Below are 18,666 nucleotides of genomic sequence, written 5' to 3'. Positions count from 1 at the left end.
GCTGTGCGCTGGATTCATTCACAAATACAAACTACAACTCACAAACACTTTAGAGTTAGGCTCCACCATCAGAATGTGTACTTAAACTTATAAAGATCACATGGATATTATTCAGTGAGTTGATTCACCAAAACTAACCTGTTATACAGGAAGAAAAAGCACACAGGACGTTTCAATTGTTCACAGACTGGTCGCGCTCATCAGAATGACAAGACACTTCCGGTCTGCAGGTGATAGCATTCAATTGAGAAGAAACGCCCTACTGCCCCCTACTGACCAATGTGAATACTGATAAATGTGTAATGACAGCTCCAAAAACGAATTCAAACCACAAAATAAAATAAATAAATCAACACAAACATGTGACACATTATGGGTGGGTCACATATGCATGTACAGTAGATGGCAGTATTGTCCTGTTTAAAAGTGTCACAACATTGCTGTTTACGGCAGACGAACTGCTTTACGGTAGACGGAAACTTGACTGCTGTTGTTGTGTGTTGTTACCGCGCTGGGAGGACGTTAATGAAACTGCCTAACAATAAACCCACATAAGAAACCAAGAACTCACCCTCGATCATTAGCTGTTTATATTGTGAGAAAGCGGACGTGTGAACAGGCTGTCAACACGTCACTCAGGTCCGCCTGAATTTCGGGAGATTTTCGGGAGAAAATTTGTCCCGGGAGGTTTTCGGGAGAGGCGCTGAATTTCGTGAGTCTCCCGGAAAATCCGGGAGGGTTGGCAAGTATGCTAGTGACTCAAAGCGCTTTACATAGTGAAACCCAATATCTAATTTACATTTAAACAAGTGTGGGTGGCACTGGGGGCAGGTGGGTAAAGTGTCTTGCCCAAGGACACAACAGCAGTGACCAGGATGGCAGAAGCGGGGATCGAACATGGCACGGCCGCTCTACCAACCGAGCTATACCGCCCCATGTAATGCCGAGCACAAATCATTATGTCAAGATAATGGCACTAGCATTTACTTCATTTAAGAATATTTTTCAACATATTGAGCAAAAAGGTCTCATATTTTTTTTCTACCAAGAAAAGTGCACTTGTTATTAGTGAGAATATACTTATTTTAAGCTATTTTTGGGTTCATTGAAGTTAGCTAATTTTACTTGTTTTGGAAAGTCTTGACAAGCCAAATTGTCTTGTTCTATTGCATACTTGCCAACCCTCCCGAATTTTCCGGGAGACTCCTGAAATTCAGCGCCTCTCCCAAAAAACTCCCGGGACAAATATTCTCCCGAAAATCTCCCGATTTTCAGCCGGAGCTGGAAGCCACGCCCCCTCCAGCTCCATGCGGACCTGAGTGAGGACAGCCTTTTTTCATGACGGGAGGACAACAGGGTGACAAGAACTAATTCATACAGACTAGAGATAAATTGTATTATTATGTTTATTTTACCTAAAAATAAATATATTTATTCATTAAAAAAACAAAAACAACTAAATACATTTTTACTATATTTTGCTAAAAACATCAAAATGAATTGTATTTTTATTTGTATTTTTCCGTGACTCCTTATTACATCCAGCCATAGAATTATACATTAAAATAAACATATTTCAAATAATTGATTTTAAATTATCATAATAATTCCTTTAAAATGACCATATTTAATTATTAAAATAATTGCTTGTTTATCAACAACTTTAGCATTTTATTCATTACATTTTGAAACTCTCAGAAGCCAAGTTATGTTATATTCCTTAATATTTATTTATGCAAGTTTGAAGTATCAATTATCTAAACACAGTTTTGTTTGCATATTTTCAGGATGTAGATGTATATATATATATATATATATATATACATATATATATATATATATATATATATATTAGAGATGCGCGGTTTGCGGGCACAACCGCGGAGTCCGCGGATTATCCGCGGATCGGGCGGATGAAATTTAAAAAAATTAGATTTTATCCGCGGGTCGGGTCGGGCGGTTGAAATTTTAAAAAAAATGAGATTTTAAATAGATTCAGGCGGGTGGCAGTTAAACCAATTCGGAAATATATATACATAGTTAAATGTTGTTACCCACATACGAAAAACGAGCAGGCACCTGCAGCATATGCCACAACAGAAGAAAAAAAAAGAAAAGAGATGGACACTTTTACGGAGCGGAGAAGGGACGCCTCGCCGGGGTCCGGGACCGAGGCCCCTTCCCCCGAGAGGGCCCCACCGGGAGCCGTAGCTGAGGCGATCCGCGAGAAGGGCCCGACGCACGTCCAGGGTCACCACCGCGCCCACCGCACCGACACCCCGCCTCGTCCGCCTTCGCCGCGGCCGGCGTCACGCGCAGCAGGTAAGCAGCTTACCTGCCCGCCACCCCCGTGGCTGGGGGCTCGTAACAGGGGTCACTCCGCGCGCTCCGCCTGCGCAGCTTACCTGCCCGCCACCCCCATTGCCGGGGGGCGCGTAACAGGGGTCACTCCGCGCGCAGTGCGCTCACGAAAGGGGTGGGGCTCACCCTGGTTGATATAGACAGCAGCTGGACGGTGGCCATGGAAGTCGGAACCCGCTAAGGAGTGTGTAACAACCCACCTGCCGAATCAACTAGCCCTGAAAATGGATGGCGCTGGAGCGTCGGGCTCATACGCGGCTGTCGTCGGCAGCGAAACGCGCTTGGAGGTGCGCTCAGCGCGGCTCCCATATTATTGCGCACTGGTGTGCGTCTGGGTCGTGACAGCGTGGCACGCGAATGTCTGTGCTGCATTGGATCAGTCTCCTTTCTTTAACAGGCAAAAGCTTTATAACCTCACTAATGCCTTGCATCGTCTATATTAGATATATAACAACGGGCGGGTGCGGTTCTGATCAAATGTTAAATCGGGTGGATGGCGGATGGTTGACGACTTTCTGATGCGGTTGCGGATGAAATAATTGCCTATCCGCGCATCTCTAATATATATATATATATATATATATATATATATATATATATGTATGAAATACTTGACTTGGTGACTAGCTGTCAAAATACTCCTCCCCTCTTAACCACGCCCCCAACCCCCACCTCCCGAAATCGGATGTCTCAAGGTTGGCAAGTATGCTATTGGCAGATAATTTTGATTAGTTCAAATAAAATACCCCTCATTTTTGTATTTTTTTTTTTTCTTGTTTTTGAACACTGACTTTTTGCATCGTTGGATTCTGTGTACATTCTGAATATATGTTTGTTTGTACAATTCAATTAAAAAAATAAAAATAAAAAAATAAAAAAAACACCGGAGCAGAAGATGGCGGTAATGCGCCATCAAGATGGCGGTCACCCGCAGGAGAAGAAGCGTACCGGAAGTGTCTCAGACGGCCACCGCCCCGGTGAACGTGAGACGGCCTCACCGTAGCGAACAATGGGTGTCACCGTAGAAACCCTCACTCCTGGCGACGGTAATTCTTTACAAACATGCATGTTCTTGCCTAATTATAAAAAACGCAATTTAATGCTTTTTTTCCCTCACCTTCTAGGAAAGACGTTCGGGAATAAAGGCCAGCAGGTCAGCGTCCACTACGTCGGTGAGCCTCCATTGTGTTCTTCTACTTGTTAAAATGTCCATCTTCTTTTAACCAAACATCACCTTTTATATCGTCTTAAAACCAGTTTGTGCGGTTAACTGGGGAAAAGCCATTTACTCTTTCTGTTTCGCCTCGAGTGGGTGCGCGTGAGCGAGCTAGCGGTTGTTTAATTTGAGGCATTTATATGAATAAAGGCGAACAAAAACATATTTTCTCACGCGAAAACGTATCCATAAAGCACATTAAAGTAGGCTCGAATTTTGAGGCGAGCCGCGTGGAAGCGTTACCGCCGCCTACACACCGAGGCTAACGTTAGCTCGACGCTAGCTCAGAATAGTTTTATAGCCATTGTTTGAGAACGGGTTCGCAAACTAGCCATTTTTCGTGGTACAATCGTGCAAAATATAACACACAATAGGTCATTGGTAATAAAAATGAGCTGTAACGTAGGGCTGGGCGATATGGCCTTGTATTAATATCTCGATATTTTTAGGCCATGTCACGATACGCGATATATATCTCGATATTTTGCCTTAGCCTTGAATAAACACTTGATGCATATGATCACAGCAGTATGATGATTCTATGTGTCTACATTAAAATATTATTGTTCATATAGGGCTGGGCGATATGGCTTTTTATTAATTTCTCAATATTTTTAGGCCATGTCACAAGTAGGGATGATGTTTGATAAGAAATGATCGAGTTTGAGCCTATTATCGAATCCTCTTATCGAACCGATTCCTTATCAATTCTCTTATCGAGTCCAGGTAGGTTGTTGTACCGTATTTTCCGCACTAAGCCGCCCTGGGTTATTAGCCGCACCTTCAATGAATGGCATATTTCAAAACTTTGTTCACCTATAAACCGCCCCGGGTTATAAACCGCGCCTACGCTGCGCTAAAGGGAATGTCAAAAAAAACAGTCAGATAGGTCAGTCAAACTTTAATAATATATTACAAACCAGCGTTCTAGCAACTCTGTTCACCCCCAAAATGTAATGTGCAATCACAAAAATAGTAACACTCAAATTAGTGCAGAGCAATAGCAACATCAATAACTCAACGTTGCTCGAACGTTAATGTCACACAACACACAAAATAAACATTTAAAGCCCACTTTCTGAAGTTATTCCTCATCCATAAATCCCTCGAATTCTTCTTCAGTGTCTGAATTAAAAAGTTGGGCCAAAACGGCATCCAAAATGTCGTCTCATCGAAGTCATCAGAGTCAATGTTGCTGTTGTTGTCCAGCAGTTCCGTGTATCCTGCCTTCCGGAAAGCTCGGACCACAGTTGAGACCGATATATCCGCCCAGGCATTTACGATCAACTGGCAGATGTTGGCGTATGTCGTCCGGCGCTGTCTCCCTGTCTTAGTGGCGCAGGTCATCTTGTTGCTTCCTCTACCTACGCACCATTGATTCATTTATGTTCAATTCTCTCGCTGCTGCTCTATTTCCGTGTTCTTCTGCGTGACTTATTGCCTTGAGTTTGAATTCTGCGTTGTACGCGTGTCTCTTAATAGGAGCCATTTTGTGGTCTTTACAGATGTAAACACACAAATGAAATGAAACGTAATATCCGCGCGCTTCTTCTACGGGGGCGGGTGCTTACCTTGGCGGTTGCTTACCGTAGAAGAAGCGCTTCCTCTTCTACGGGGAAAAAAGATGGCGGCTGTTTACCGTAGTTGCGAGACCTAAACTTTATGAAAATGAATATTAATATTAATCCATATATAAGGCGCACCGGGTTATAAGCCGCACTGTCAGCTTTTGAGAAAATTTGTGGTTTTTAGGTGCGCCTTATAGTGCGGAAAATACGGTAATTAAAACTTTTCTTTTTTTAAATGCGCGAGGCTATTTATAGCACCGCTGCCAAGCACGAGGCACCTGTTGCCCATTGTTTCCAAACGAGCGAACGATCATGGAATCAGCCGGAGAAAAATCGCAAACGAGTCTTAAACCGAAAAGAAAACTGCAGTCATTCCGTGAAGAATATTCAAAAGCCTATCCGGGAATAATTATCCGTTCCAAAAAGGGTGAAAACTACGCGAATTGCACCTTGTGCAGACAAGATTTTTCGATCGGACACGGAGGAGTTAGCGATGTAAAAGACCACGTTGGGACAAAAGAACACAAGTCTAATGCCGTTGCTAGCGATACAAGTGGAAAACTTTCAACGTTTTTCGTCGCTCAAACAGATTCTTTGGATGTGATAAATGCCGAAGTTTTATTTACGGAGGCAATAATTGAGCATGGACTAGAATAAATTTGGATTTTAGCCACAAAAAGGTAATGACACCAATGTTATCTATTGGAATTGTTTAGTACTGTTAAAAGTGTTTATACTATTTATGCTTTCAAGTCCAAGTTGAAGAAATCTTGTTAAATGTTGACAGCATAACTACCAAAATACAGAAGTATGTCCTTAATATTTTTGCAGTGCTATTTCTGTTGAAAAGTTCAAATGATTACATTAGAGATGTGATGTGCCACTTTTCAAGTGTCTGATGGCTTAAATTAATTTTCATTAATTTTTCATATTTTGAATTCTTTTGAAAGGCTTACCGTATTTTCCGCACTATAAGCCGCCCCGGGTTATTAGCCGCACCTTCAATGAATGGCATATTTCAAAACTTTGTCCACCTATAAGCAGCCCCGGACTATAAGCCGCGCCTACGCTGCGCTAAAGGGAATGTCAAAAAAACAGTCAGATAGGTCAGTCAAACTTTAATAATATATTAAAAACCAGCGTTCTAACAACTCTGTCCCAAAATGTACGCAAATGTGCAATCACAAACATAGTAAAATTCAAAATAGTGCAGAGCAATAGCAACATAATGTTGCTCGAACGTTAATGTCACAACACACAAAATAAACATAGCGCTCACTTTCTGAAGTTATTCTTCATTCGTAAATCCTTCGAATTCTTCGTCTTCGGTGTCCGAATTGAAAAGTTGGGCAAATGTGGGATCCAAAATGGCCGGTTCCGTCTCGTCGAAGTCATCGGAGTCAGTGTCGCTGTTGTCCAGCAGTTCTGTGAATCCTGCCTTCCGGAAAGCTCGGACCACAGTTGTGACCGAAATATCTGCCCAGGCATTTACGACCCACTGGCAGATGTTGGCGTATGTCGTGCGCTGTCTCCCTGTCTTAGTGAAGGTGATGTTGGCGTCGTCTGGCGCTGTCTCCCTGTCTTAGTGAAGGTGTGTTCGCCTTCTGTCATCCACTGTTCCCACGCAGTTAGCAGTCTAGCTTCGAATGCCCTGTTGACACCAATATCTAGCGGCTGGAGGTCTTTTGTCAATCCACCCGGAATGACGGCGAGTATTGAATTAAGCGCGTAAGCGTGTCTCTTAATGTGATGTTATGAGCTAGCAAATATAACAACTACACTACCCAGCATGCAACGATAGTGACGAGCATGCGCGGTAGCCCTGAGAAGCGTTGTTGTATGCTGGCAGTTAGAATGTGGTTATGAGCACGCTGTGAGTAAACTTTGAGAACTCAGTTAACACGCCTCGTCTGCATTATTTATAATTAGACAGACAACACACTTAATAGGAGACATTTTGGGGTCTTTACATAAACACACAAATGGAAATGAAACGTCACATATCCCAGCATGCACCGCGCGCTTCTTCTACGGGGAAAAAAGATGGCGGCTGTTTACCGTAGTTGCGAGACCGAAACTTTATGAAAATTAATCTTAATATTTATCCATATATAAAGCGCACCGGGTTAAAAGGCGCACTGTCAGCTTTTGAGAAAATTTGTGGTTTTTAGGTGCGGCTAATAGTGCGGAAAATACGGTACAAAAAACTACATTTGAATTGTAATTCCATGCTATTGACAGGACTATTAATTTTAATGAAGTTAGCTTACCATGTTTACAGTATGATGATTGTGATAGAAATGTGAATTTTAGGCACAGAATATTTTTTACAACTGAACAAGGCAGTAGATTATACAAGCTTGGACAGAAAGTTAATAATGACACCAATTTTTTTTTTTAATGGAATTGTTTAGTACTGTTTTACCATTTGTTTACTGTAAAAAGTGTTTATACTGTTTATACTTTCAATTAACAAATTGAAGTCTTGTGAAAGGTTGACAGGATAACTGGCATTAACTGTCAAAATAATTTCAAACTATTGAAGTTAGCTTACAGAATAAACATGTCAATCAACCCATATGATTTTTGCTGTAATATTTTTGTTTTGAAAAGTCACTGTGACTGATAGAAAAGTGATGGTTTTAGCAACATTTTAACCTGTCTGAATGCTAATAATCATTTTGCGTCGGGGGGCGAACCTGAACCCCCCACCAGGACTTTGTCCTGGACCTACCGGGGCCTGCGGCCCCTGGACCCTGGCTACTAGGTTTTTCTGATTTCAAAAGTTGGCAGGTATGCATGTCACAAGTAGGGATGATGTTTGATAAGAAATGATGGAGTTCAAGCCTATTATCGAACCGATTCCTTATCAATTCTCTTATCGAGTCCAGATAGGTTGTTGTATATGGAAAAAAACACACAATATTTGGTTTAACAAATCACTTCACTTTCTCTACTGCTCGCTACTATAGTATTAACCATGTCTGAGTTATTGTGCAGAAATGTGGGGAAATAGCTACAAATGTGCGCTACATTCGTTAAACGTGTTACAATTTTTTTTTGTTAGACTGATACATAATGTTGGATATAGAGAACATACAAACACTTTATTTGTTGAGTCACAAATATTAAAGTTCGATAATTTGGTAAAATTGCAAACAGCTAAAATGTGGAATTAAATGATGGAATGGATTAAGTAAAGAAGTTACATTGTACTGATATGATCCATGTTCAAATGAATAGTGCTTACAAGGTACAAAGAAGAAGAATTATGAGAAATACTTTCAACCTTATTGAAAATAAGATATTCTTCATCTCAGTATATTAATAACGACTGAATTAATTAATTACATATTACAAAACTGTTTTATATACTAATTCACAGATATTTTATTATAAAAAGAGTCAGTAAATGATGTATATATTTGTCGGATCATGTTATGTTTAGCTATGTTCTGTTAGTTTTGGACTTCCTTAGTTGTTTTGTGCACTTCGGGGGTTTGTTTTAGTCACCATGGTTACTTATGATTTTCACCTGCCTTGTACGTGCACCTGTTGCTCATCAGAGACTCTATTTAAGCCTGCCTTTTCCGGTCACTCGTCGTGGCTTCATTGTTTGCATTTGCAACAGTTACGTTGGCATTCTGGTTTTCGAGCGCATGATTGCTGTGCTAAGTTACCTTAGCTTCTAGTATTCCTGTGCTAAGTAAGTTTTTGCTTTAGCTTCTCGTGCGAACGGCACGCTTTCCTTTTGTTTCGTTCCTGTCTGTTGTAATGTGTATGATTTATGGGAAATAAATCATCTCCTACCTGCACGCTTTCGTCCGTAGCCGTCAGTTTTGCGTCCCGGGAGAACGAACCGCAGCACGCTGCACCCCACCGTGACAAATAACTGAGCTACGTGACGTAATTTCTTGTGATGTCTCACGGGGCATTTCTTGTCGGGACGGGATTCGTTCCCAGGGATTCGAATAAAGAACCAACTCTTTTTCTTTACTATAGTAGTCTCAATAACGGGTACCGGTTTTCAAAAAGGGATTCGAGTCCGAGGACTCGGTTCTTTTCTTATCGAACAACCGGTAAAATCGGTTTCAAGCATCATCCCTAGTCACGATACACGATATATATCTCAATTAGGGATGTCCCGATCCAGGTTTTTGCACTTCCGATCCGATACCGATATTGTTTTTGCATTTCCGATCCGATACCGATAGTGACCGATACTGGCCTATCCGAGCATGTATTAAAGTTTAAAGTTATTTAGCCTACTTAGTTGTCAGAATCATGTTGAAAAGGGTTTTAGTACTCTTGATAACAACTAGCCAGCTGAATTAGGGGAGTTTGAATAATACACAATGGTTGGTAACAAGAAACTGACCTGTTTATTCAAGGATAAACACAAAATAGACAAAATTATACATGACAAACAGAAATGGCATCATTGAACTAGGGCTGGGCGATATGGCCTTTTTTTAATATTGCGATATTTTAAGGCCATATTGCGATACACAATATATATCTCGATATTTTGCCTTAGCCTTGAATGAACACTTGATGCATATAATCACAGCAGTATGATGATTCTATGTGTTTTGATTGATTGATTGAGACTTTTATTAGTAGGTTGCACAGTGAAGTACATATTCCGTACAATTGACCACTAAATGGTAACACCCCAATAAGTTTTTCAACTTGTTTAAGTCGGGGTGATTCATGATACAGATATATACTATCATCATAATACAGTCATCACACAAGATAATCACATTGAATTATTTACATTATTTATAATCCAGGGTGTGGAGGGGGGCGCCGGATGTAAGTGTCAAAAAGACAGCCAAAAGAGTTTGATATGAGAATAAATCTAAAGTTAAAATATAGGAATGCACCCATTTGCAGGAAATGTAGTCTTGATTTTCAAAATTTTCTTTCAAGGCTTGCATGTCTACATTAAAACATTCTTCTTCATACTGCATTAATATATGCTACTTTTAAACTTTCATGCAGAGAAGGAAATCACAACTAAAAATATCACTAATTTTTTCATACGGTGTTGATGTGGACATTTTTGCCTCAGCATTTTGATGGTGTGGGCGTGTGGCACCGAATGGCGATAAGCGTCTCGACAGACGTCACAATATTTGAACAATGATGACGAAAACTGTTTTCTCTGTCGTGTCCGTGTGTCGAAAATTGTTATGCGCTTATTTTTTTATTTGATTTTGTGCGTGGCATAGATTTGCTATGCGCAGAGGACGCTTAAACAGTGCGCAATTGCACAGGCGAGCACCTTAGAGGGAGCGTTTCTCGCACGGCTGCGCTAGCATCACAGCTAACGTTAGCCATGCTGCTACCTCTCTGCTCGGGGAGGACGTATACGTATGTGACGTATGACGTGACAGTATGTGACGTGTGTAAGAAGGTGCACTTGCTGTCTGTGAGAGGGAGACACAGGAAAGAGTGAGAAGAGCCTGTCGTGTAATGCCAGCAGCTAAAAGCAACTGCGTGAGAATTGTGGATGTGTTGAAGGTGTGCTGGAAAATGCGAACGGAAATTACAGAGCAGCAGAAAAGTGGAATGTATTATTTAAATCGGTGTGTTGGAAAACACGGACCGGAGTTTTTTTTAAACTGGATCTGGATCGGCATTTTCCCATGCCTTGCCGATACGCAATTTTTGGCAAATATCGGCAGCCGATCCGATTCAAATATCGGATCGGGACATCCCTAATCTCAATATTTTGCCTTAGCCTTGAATGAACACTTGATGCATATAATCACAGCAGTATGATGATTCTATGTGTCTACATTAAAACATTCTTCTCCATACTGCATTAATATATGCTCATTTTAAATATGAACAAGAATGTTTTAATGTAGACACATAGAATCATCATACTGCTGTGATTATATGCATCAAGTGTTCATACAAGGCTAAGGCAAAATATCGAGATATATATCGTGTATCGTGACATGGCCTAAAAATATCAAGATATTAATAAAAGGCCATATCGCCCAGCCCTATATGAACAAGAATGTTTTAATGTAGACACATAGAATCATCATACTGCTGTGATCATATGCATCAAGTGTTCATTCAAGGCTAAGGCAAAAATATCGAGATAAATATCGTGTATCGTGACATGGCCTAAAAATATCCAGATATTAATAAAAGGCCATTTCGCCCAGCCCTACTTTGGTCTGACTTGGTTTGAACTCACGACGTATCAATCTCAGGGCGGACACTCTAACCACTAGGCCACTGAGCAGGTAGCTCAGGTAGCACCGAACCGCTACAAGCATTTTGATAAAAAATGTTTGTTAATTTTTGTAATTTTTTCCTCGATAGGAACACTGACATCCGGCAAGAAGTTTGACTCCTCCAGGGACCGAGGGCAGCCCTTTAAATTCAAGCTGGGCTGTGGTGACGTCATTCGCGGCTGGGATGAAGGTGTCGCTCAGGTAAAGGGAAGACTTCCCATCTAACTATATAGAATAGAATAGAAAGTACTTTATTGAGCCCTGGGAGAAATTCAGCACCACAGTTCGCTCACAATAGACAAACACTCAGGTATTTTTCACATGTGAATAATATAAATACAGTATTATACAGCATTATTCACATGTGAATAATATAAATACAGTCTATTATACAGCATTATTCACATGTGAATAATATAAATACAGTCTATTATATAGCATTATTCACATGTGAATAACATAGTCTATTATACAGCATTATTCACATGTGAATAATAGTCTATTATACAGCATTATTCACATGTGAATAATAGTCTATTATACAGCATTATTCACATGTGAATAACATAAATACAGTCTATTATACAGCATTATTCACATGTGAATAATATAAATACAGTCTATTATACAGCATTATTCACATGTGAATATTATAGTCTATTATACAGCATTATTCACATGTGAATAATATAGTTTATTATACAGCATTATTCACATGTGAATAATATATAAATGCAGTCTATTATACAGCATTATTCACATGTGAATAATATAAACAGTCTATTATGCAGCATTATTCACATGTGAATAACAAAGTCTATTATACAGCATTATTCACATGTGAATAATAGTCTATTATACAGCATTCACATGTGAATAATAGTCTATTATACAGCGTTATTCACATGTGAATAATATAAATACAGTCTATTATACAGCATTATTCACATGTGAATAACATAAATACAGGATTATTCACATGTGAATATTAGTCTATTATACAGCATTATTCACATGTGAATATAAATAGTCTATTATACAGCATTATTCACATGTGAATAATATAAATACAGTCTATTATACAGCATTATTCACATGTGAATATCATAGTCTATTATACAGCATTATTCACATGTAAATAAAATAGTCTATTATAAAGCATTATTCACATGTGAATAATATAAATACAGTCTATTATACAGTATTATTCACATATAAATAATATAAATAGTCTACTATACAGCATTATTCACATGTGAATAACATAAATACAGTCTATTATACAGCATTATTCACATGTGAATAATATAAATACAGTCTATTATACAGCATTATTCACATGTGAATAACAGTCTATTATACAGCATTATTCACATGTGAATAATAGTTTATTATACAATATTATTCACATGTGAATAATATAGATACAGTCTATTATACAGCATTATTCACATGTAAGTAATATAAATACAATGTACATTTACAGTACATGCACAGTCAAAAGGAACATATGCTTTATACAGTCTGATGCATATAATACCGATTGTCCCATCTACATTAAGGCAAATATAGATCTCTCCCATGGTAATGTGTTTGTAAACGGAACATTTATGTTTGTTATAGATGAGCGTCGGCCAGAAGGCCCGCTTGACCTGCACGCCGGATTACGCCTACGGCAGCCAAGGCTTTCCTCCCGTCATCCCTGCCAACGCCACTCTTGTCTTTGAAGTGGAGCTCCTGGGAATTCTTTGACTTGTTTTGTGCGGGGTTTTTTGTAGTTCATCAGAGCCTCTCATTCCGACCTCCTTTCACAAATGAAGATGCTTTCAGGGGTGTTTACATAATCAGCCATCTGAGATCCCCTCTCCTTTTTAATCCAACACATCCCGTCCAATTTATTTCGATTAATAACGTAGTGGATGATTTTTTTTTTAATTTGGCCGGTAAATGTTTGACTCGACACTCAGGTGCCCATTGAAGCAGCATGCTCTAAATGCACTGTAAATTAGCAGTTTGCGGACCATTTGAATCAGCGATTAACGCCGCATGTGTTTGATGCTTTCATCTGACACCTTTAGCACATTGCTCAAAAGACACACGTCACTTCATCAGATTTATTCAGCGTTTTCTGTGTAGTACTAGGAACTCAAGTGTCCTTGTAATCACGTCATCGTGCTTCGCAAGCTTATATTTCCTGTTGGCAAACTAATGGAAGTCGCCTCAGTTGTGTTCTTGAATTAAAAATGAGTACACCACTCTTCTATGCCTCATTGTCGTTAAGAATTTTAGAATTTAACATGCAATTGTTGTTAGTTAGCCTGTTGATGTTTGTACATGAGGAGCAAACTCGGATCTTATAAGCCAAAATTGTAGTCCAACTTACTGAAGCACTTACCGTATTTTCCGCACTATTAGCCGCACCTAAAAACCACAAATTTACTCAAAAGCTGACAGTGCGGCTTATAACCCGGTGCGCTTTATATATGGATTAATATTAAGATTCATTTTCATAAAGTTTCGGTCTCGCAACTACGGTAAACAAGCCGCCATCTTTTTTCCCCGTAGAAGAGGAAGTGCTTCTTCTTCTACGCAAGCAACCGCCAAGGTAAGCACCCGCCCCCATAGAACAGGAAGCGCTTCTTCTTCTACTGTAAGCAACCACCCGCCCCCATAGAAGAAGAAGAAGCACGCGGATATTACGTTTCATTTCCTTTGTGTGTTTACATCTGTAAAGACCACAAAATGGCTCCTACTAAGCGACAGGTTTCCGGTTCATGAAAAGACGCAATCTCTCCATCCGCACACGGACTACTATTTCACAGCAACTGCCTAAAGACTTTCAAGAAAAGCTGGCTACTTTCCGTGCATATTGTAAAAACAAGATAGCTGAAAAAAAGATCCGGCCAGAGAACATTATCAACATGGACGAGGTTCCACTGACTTTTGATATTCCTGTGAACCGCACTGTGGATACAACGGGAGCACGTACGGTGAATATTCGCACCACAGGGAATGAGAAGTCATCCTTCACTGTGGTTCTAGCTTGCCATGCTAATGGCCAGAAACTTCCACCCATGGTGATATTCAAAAGGAAGACCTTGCCAAAAGAGACCTTTCCAGCCGGCGTCATCATAAAAGCTAACTCGAAGGGATGGATGGATGAAGAAAAGATGAGCAAGTGGTTAAAGTAAGTTTACGCGAAGAGGCCGGGTGGCTTTTTTCACGCAGCTCCGTCCATGTTGATATACGACTCCATGCGCGCCCACATCACGCTGGTTTTTAATATATTATTAAAGTTTGACTGACCTATCTGACTGTTTTTTTGACATTCCTTTAGCGCAGTTAGATGCGGCTTATAACACAATAGGTGGACAAAGTTTTGAAATATGCCGTTCATTGAAGGGGCGGCTTATAACCCAGGGCGGCTTATGGTGCGGAAAATACGGTAAACCAGAGGTGTCAAAGGTACAGCCTGAGGGCCCGCGGGATGAGCTGGCTAAGTATGTAAATTAACCTAAAATGTTTGTATTAATGAAACCATCCATCCATCTTCTTCCGCTTATCCGAGGTCGGGTCGCGGGGGCAGCAGCCTAAGCAGGGAAGCCCAGACTTCCCTCTCCCCAGCCACTTCGTCCAGCTCTTCCCGGGGGATCCCGAGGCGTTCCCAGGCCAGCCGGGAGACATAGTCTTCCCAACGTGTCCTGGGTCTTCCCCGTGGCCTCCTACCGGTCGGACGTGCCCTAAATACCTCCCTAGGAAGGCGCTCGGGTGGCATCCTGACCAGATGCCCGAACCACCTCATCTGGCTCCTCTCGATGTGGAGGAGCAGCGGCTTTACTTTGAGCTCCCCCCGGATGACAGAGCTTCTCACCCTATCTCTAAGGGAGAGCCCCGCCACCCGGCGGAGGGAACTCATTTCGGCCGCTTGTACCCGTGATCTTGTCCTTTCGGTCATAACCCAAAGCTCATGACCATAGGTGAGGATGGGAACGTAGATCGACCGGTAAATTGAGAGCTTTGCCTTCCGGCTCAGCTCCTTCTTCACCACAACGGATCGATACAGCGTCCGCATTACTGAAGACGCCGCACCGATCCGCCTGTCCATCTCACCACCCACTCTTCCCTCACTCGTGAACAAGACTCCGAGGTACTTGAACTCCTCCACTTGGGGCAAGATCTCCTCCCCAACCCGGAGATGGGAATTAATGAAACCGCTGTTCTAAATGTGTCCACTGGATGTCGCAATAGCAATTCTTTGCATCCATGCACAAAATAAACCACATGTTAGTACATCAGTCAAGAAAAATGCTCAAACTACATAAATAACATCCTGTAATTTGTTTTTGATACCATTTTTTTAATCTTGATAGATTGAAAAATAAGACCAATGAGTTTACTGATGAACAGTGTTGGGTTAGTTACTGAAAACCAGTAACTAGTTACTTTATTTTAAAAGTAACTCAGTTAATTACACCAAAAAGTAATGCGTTACTGTGAAAAGTAACTCTTTAGTTATATATATATTTTTAAAGCCCCCTTTAATGCCCTTTTAGCCTTCATTTCAGTACTGTTATTGCACTGGAGAATAATACAATGTTGATCAACTTGACATGCATTTGCATCACTGAACTCTGCTCAGCAATGTGCTCTACATACAACACACCAAGATATGTTTCAAAGGGCCAATTTGTTTCAGGCCAGAACAAATTGACAAAACTTTTAAATAGCTGCAACATAACATACATAAGCAACAAACAGCATAATGACAACATAGCTGTAAACCAAGGAAGGCACACACTACATACACAAAGCCTAACCAGGCGTTTTTTTCTCTCAAGGAATTCTGAAATAAAATCATGTCTGAAGCCCAGAACACTCTACACATTTCCCCAGTTTTAGTTTAGAGATAAGGAAAGATTGGCCTGGCCCACTAGCATCCCTCTTTATGTTTGTGAACTTCATAGTCTATACATTTAGAGTGATGTGATAATCAAACACTCTAGAAGTCTAGAATAAAAGATTATATAAGAGAATTGACAAGAGTGTGTGTACCTTCAGTGCGCAGTGCCTCGTTATAATCCAGCAGCTGTTGCTTAGGAGGTGAAGTGTGTCTCTCTTTACTAGCTTTGTCGAAGCATGTTGCTTTTGTAGCTGTTTCAGCAGATTTGAATTGCTAGGATAGGATCTTTGATCCAAGACAACTTACATTCAACTAAAATGTTCCTTTCTTTGTGGTCGACAAAAGAAAAGTTGTGAGAATATCTCCATGTTAAGAAACTCGACTTTGGCTATGTCTTGTTAGTGAACACAGACACGCCCCACACACAGAGCAGCGCGCCTCTTCTCTGTCGCCTTTTCTGCAGCTCTCCAATAAAACACACTCAGATCCTCTGTTTCTAGTCGATACTGCGTTATTTTACGTTATGTTTTATGTAGTAACGGTAACTGAGTGTATGGCGAGGATGGTGTTCTGCTGACCTCGACTGCGGATGTTGTGGATCGGTGGAGGGAATACTTCGAAGACCTCCTCAATCCCACCAACACGTCTTCCTATGAGGAAGCAGTGCCTGGGGAGTCTGTGGTGGGCTCTCCTATTTCTGGGGCTGAGGTTGCTGAGGTAGTTAAAAAGCTCCTCGGTGGCAAGGCTCCGGGGATAGATGAGCTCCGCCCGGAGTTCCTTAAGGCTCTGGATGCTGTGGGGCTGTCTTGGTTGACAAGACTCTGCAGCATCGCGTGGACATCGGGGGCGGTACCACTGGATTGGCAGACCGGGGTGGTGGTTCCTCTCATTAAGAAGGGGAACCGGAGGGTGTGTTCTAACTATCGTGGGATCACACTCCTCAGCCTTCCCGGTAAGGTCTATTCAGGTGTACTGGAGAGGAGGCTACGCCGGATAGTCGAACCTCGGATTCAGGAGGAACAGTGTGGTTTTCGTCCTGGTCGTGGAACTGTGGACCAGCTCTATACTCTCGGCAGGGTCCTTGAGGGTGCATGGGAGTTTGCCCAACCAGTCTACATGTGTTTTGTGGACTTGGAGAAGGCATTCGACCGTGTCCCTCGGGAAGTCCTGTGGGGAGTGCTCAGAGAGTATGGGGTATCGGACTGTCTGATTGTGGCAGTCCGCTCCCTGTATGATCAGTGCCAGAGCTTGGTCCGCATTGCCAGCAGTAAGTCGGACACGTTTCCAGTGAGGGTTGGACTCCGCCAAGGCTGTCCTTTGTCACCGATTCTGTTCATAACTTTTATGGACAGAATTTCTAGGCGCAGTCAAGGCGTTGAGGGGATCTGGTTTGGTGGCTGCAGGATTAGGTCTCTGCTTTTTGCAGATGATGTGGTCCTGATGGCTTCATCTGGCCAGGATCTTCAGCTCTCACTGGATCGGTTCGCAGCTGAGTGTGAAGCGACTGGGATGAGAATCAGCACCTCCAAGTCCGAGTCCATGGTTCTCGCCCGGAAAAGGGTGGAGTGCCATCTCCGGGTTGGGGAGGAGATCTTGCCCCAAGTGGAGGAGTTCAAGTACCTCGGAGTCTTGTTCACGAGTGAGGGAAGAGTGGATCGTGAGATCGACAGGCGGATCGATGCGGCGTCTTCAGTAATGCGGACGCTGTATCGGTCCGTTGTGGTGAAGAAGGAGCTGAGCCGGAAGGCAAAGCTCTCGATTTACCGGTCGATCTACGTTCCCATCCTCACCTATGGTCATGAGCTTTGGGTTATGACCGAAAGGACAAGATCACGGGTACAAGCGGCCGAAATGAGTTTCCTCCGCCGGGTAGCGGGGCTCTCCCTTAGAGATAGGGTGAGAAGCTCTGTCATCCGGGAGGAGCTCAAAGTAAAGCCGCTGCTCCTCCACATCGAGAGGAGCCAGATGAGGTGGTTCGGGCATCTGGTCAGGATGCCACCCGAACGCCTCCCTAGGGAGGTGTTTAGGGCACGTCCGACCGGTAGGAGGCCGCGGGGAAGACCCAGGACACGTTGGGAAGACTATGTCTCCCGGCTGGCCTGGGAACGCCTCGGGGTCCCCCGGGAGGAGCTGGACGAAGTGGCTGGGGAGAGGGAAGTCTGGGCTTCCCTGCTTAGGCTGCTGCCCCCGCGACCCGACCTCGGATAAGTGGAGGAAGATGGATGAATACATTTGTGCCCGTTCTGTTTTCAAACAAAGAAAACAATCTGAAGTTGTCTTTATTTTTAAGTTATCGTGCCGGGATTTTTAAAATGAGTTCGACACCCCTGACTTAAAGTATTTAAACTCAAATTATATAGG

General features: G+C 41.9%; 1 protein-coding gene across 1 annotated transcript; it reads left to right on the top strand.

The window, feature by feature from the left end:
- Window positions 1-3,286: 3,286 nt before the first annotated feature.
- Window positions 3,287-13,662, top strand: LOC133618983 (uncharacterized). Its single transcript, XM_061979844.2, has 4 exons — window positions 3,287-3,407; window positions 3,486-3,533; window positions 11,494-11,606; window positions 13,029-13,662. The coding sequence occupies exons 1-4, from the start codon at window positions 3,371-3,373 to the stop codon at window positions 13,155-13,157; spliced, it is 327 nt and encodes a 108-aa protein (XP_061835828.1). The 5' UTR covers window positions 3,287-3,370; the 3' UTR covers window positions 13,158-13,662.
- Window positions 13,663-18,666: the final 5,004 nt, after the last annotated feature.

Source organism: Nerophis lumbriciformis, linkage group LG19 (genome assembly GCF_033978685.3).
Source record: "Nerophis lumbriciformis linkage group LG19, RoL_Nlum_v2.1, whole genome shotgun sequence".
NCBI classification, from domain to species: domain Eukaryota; kingdom Metazoa; phylum Chordata; class Actinopteri; order Syngnathiformes; family Syngnathidae; genus Nerophis; species Nerophis lumbriciformis.
This window is presented reverse-complemented; position numbering and strand designations above follow the sequence as displayed.

Excerpts from the sequence above, each read along its gene's own strand:
- LOC133618983 (XM_061979844.2), top strand. The coding sequence starts at position 3,371 with ATGGGTGTCACCGTAGAAACCCTCACTCCTGGCGACG. Across the intron at positions 3,534-11,493 it reads GGTCAGCGTCCACTACGTCG|GAACACTGACATCCGGCAAG; the intron begins GTGAGCCTCCAT and ends TTTCCTCGATAG. Across the intron at positions 11,607-13,028 it reads GGGATGAAGGTGTCGCTCAG|ATGAGCGTCGGCCAGAAGGC; the intron begins GTAAAGGGAAGA and ends TGTTTGTTATAG.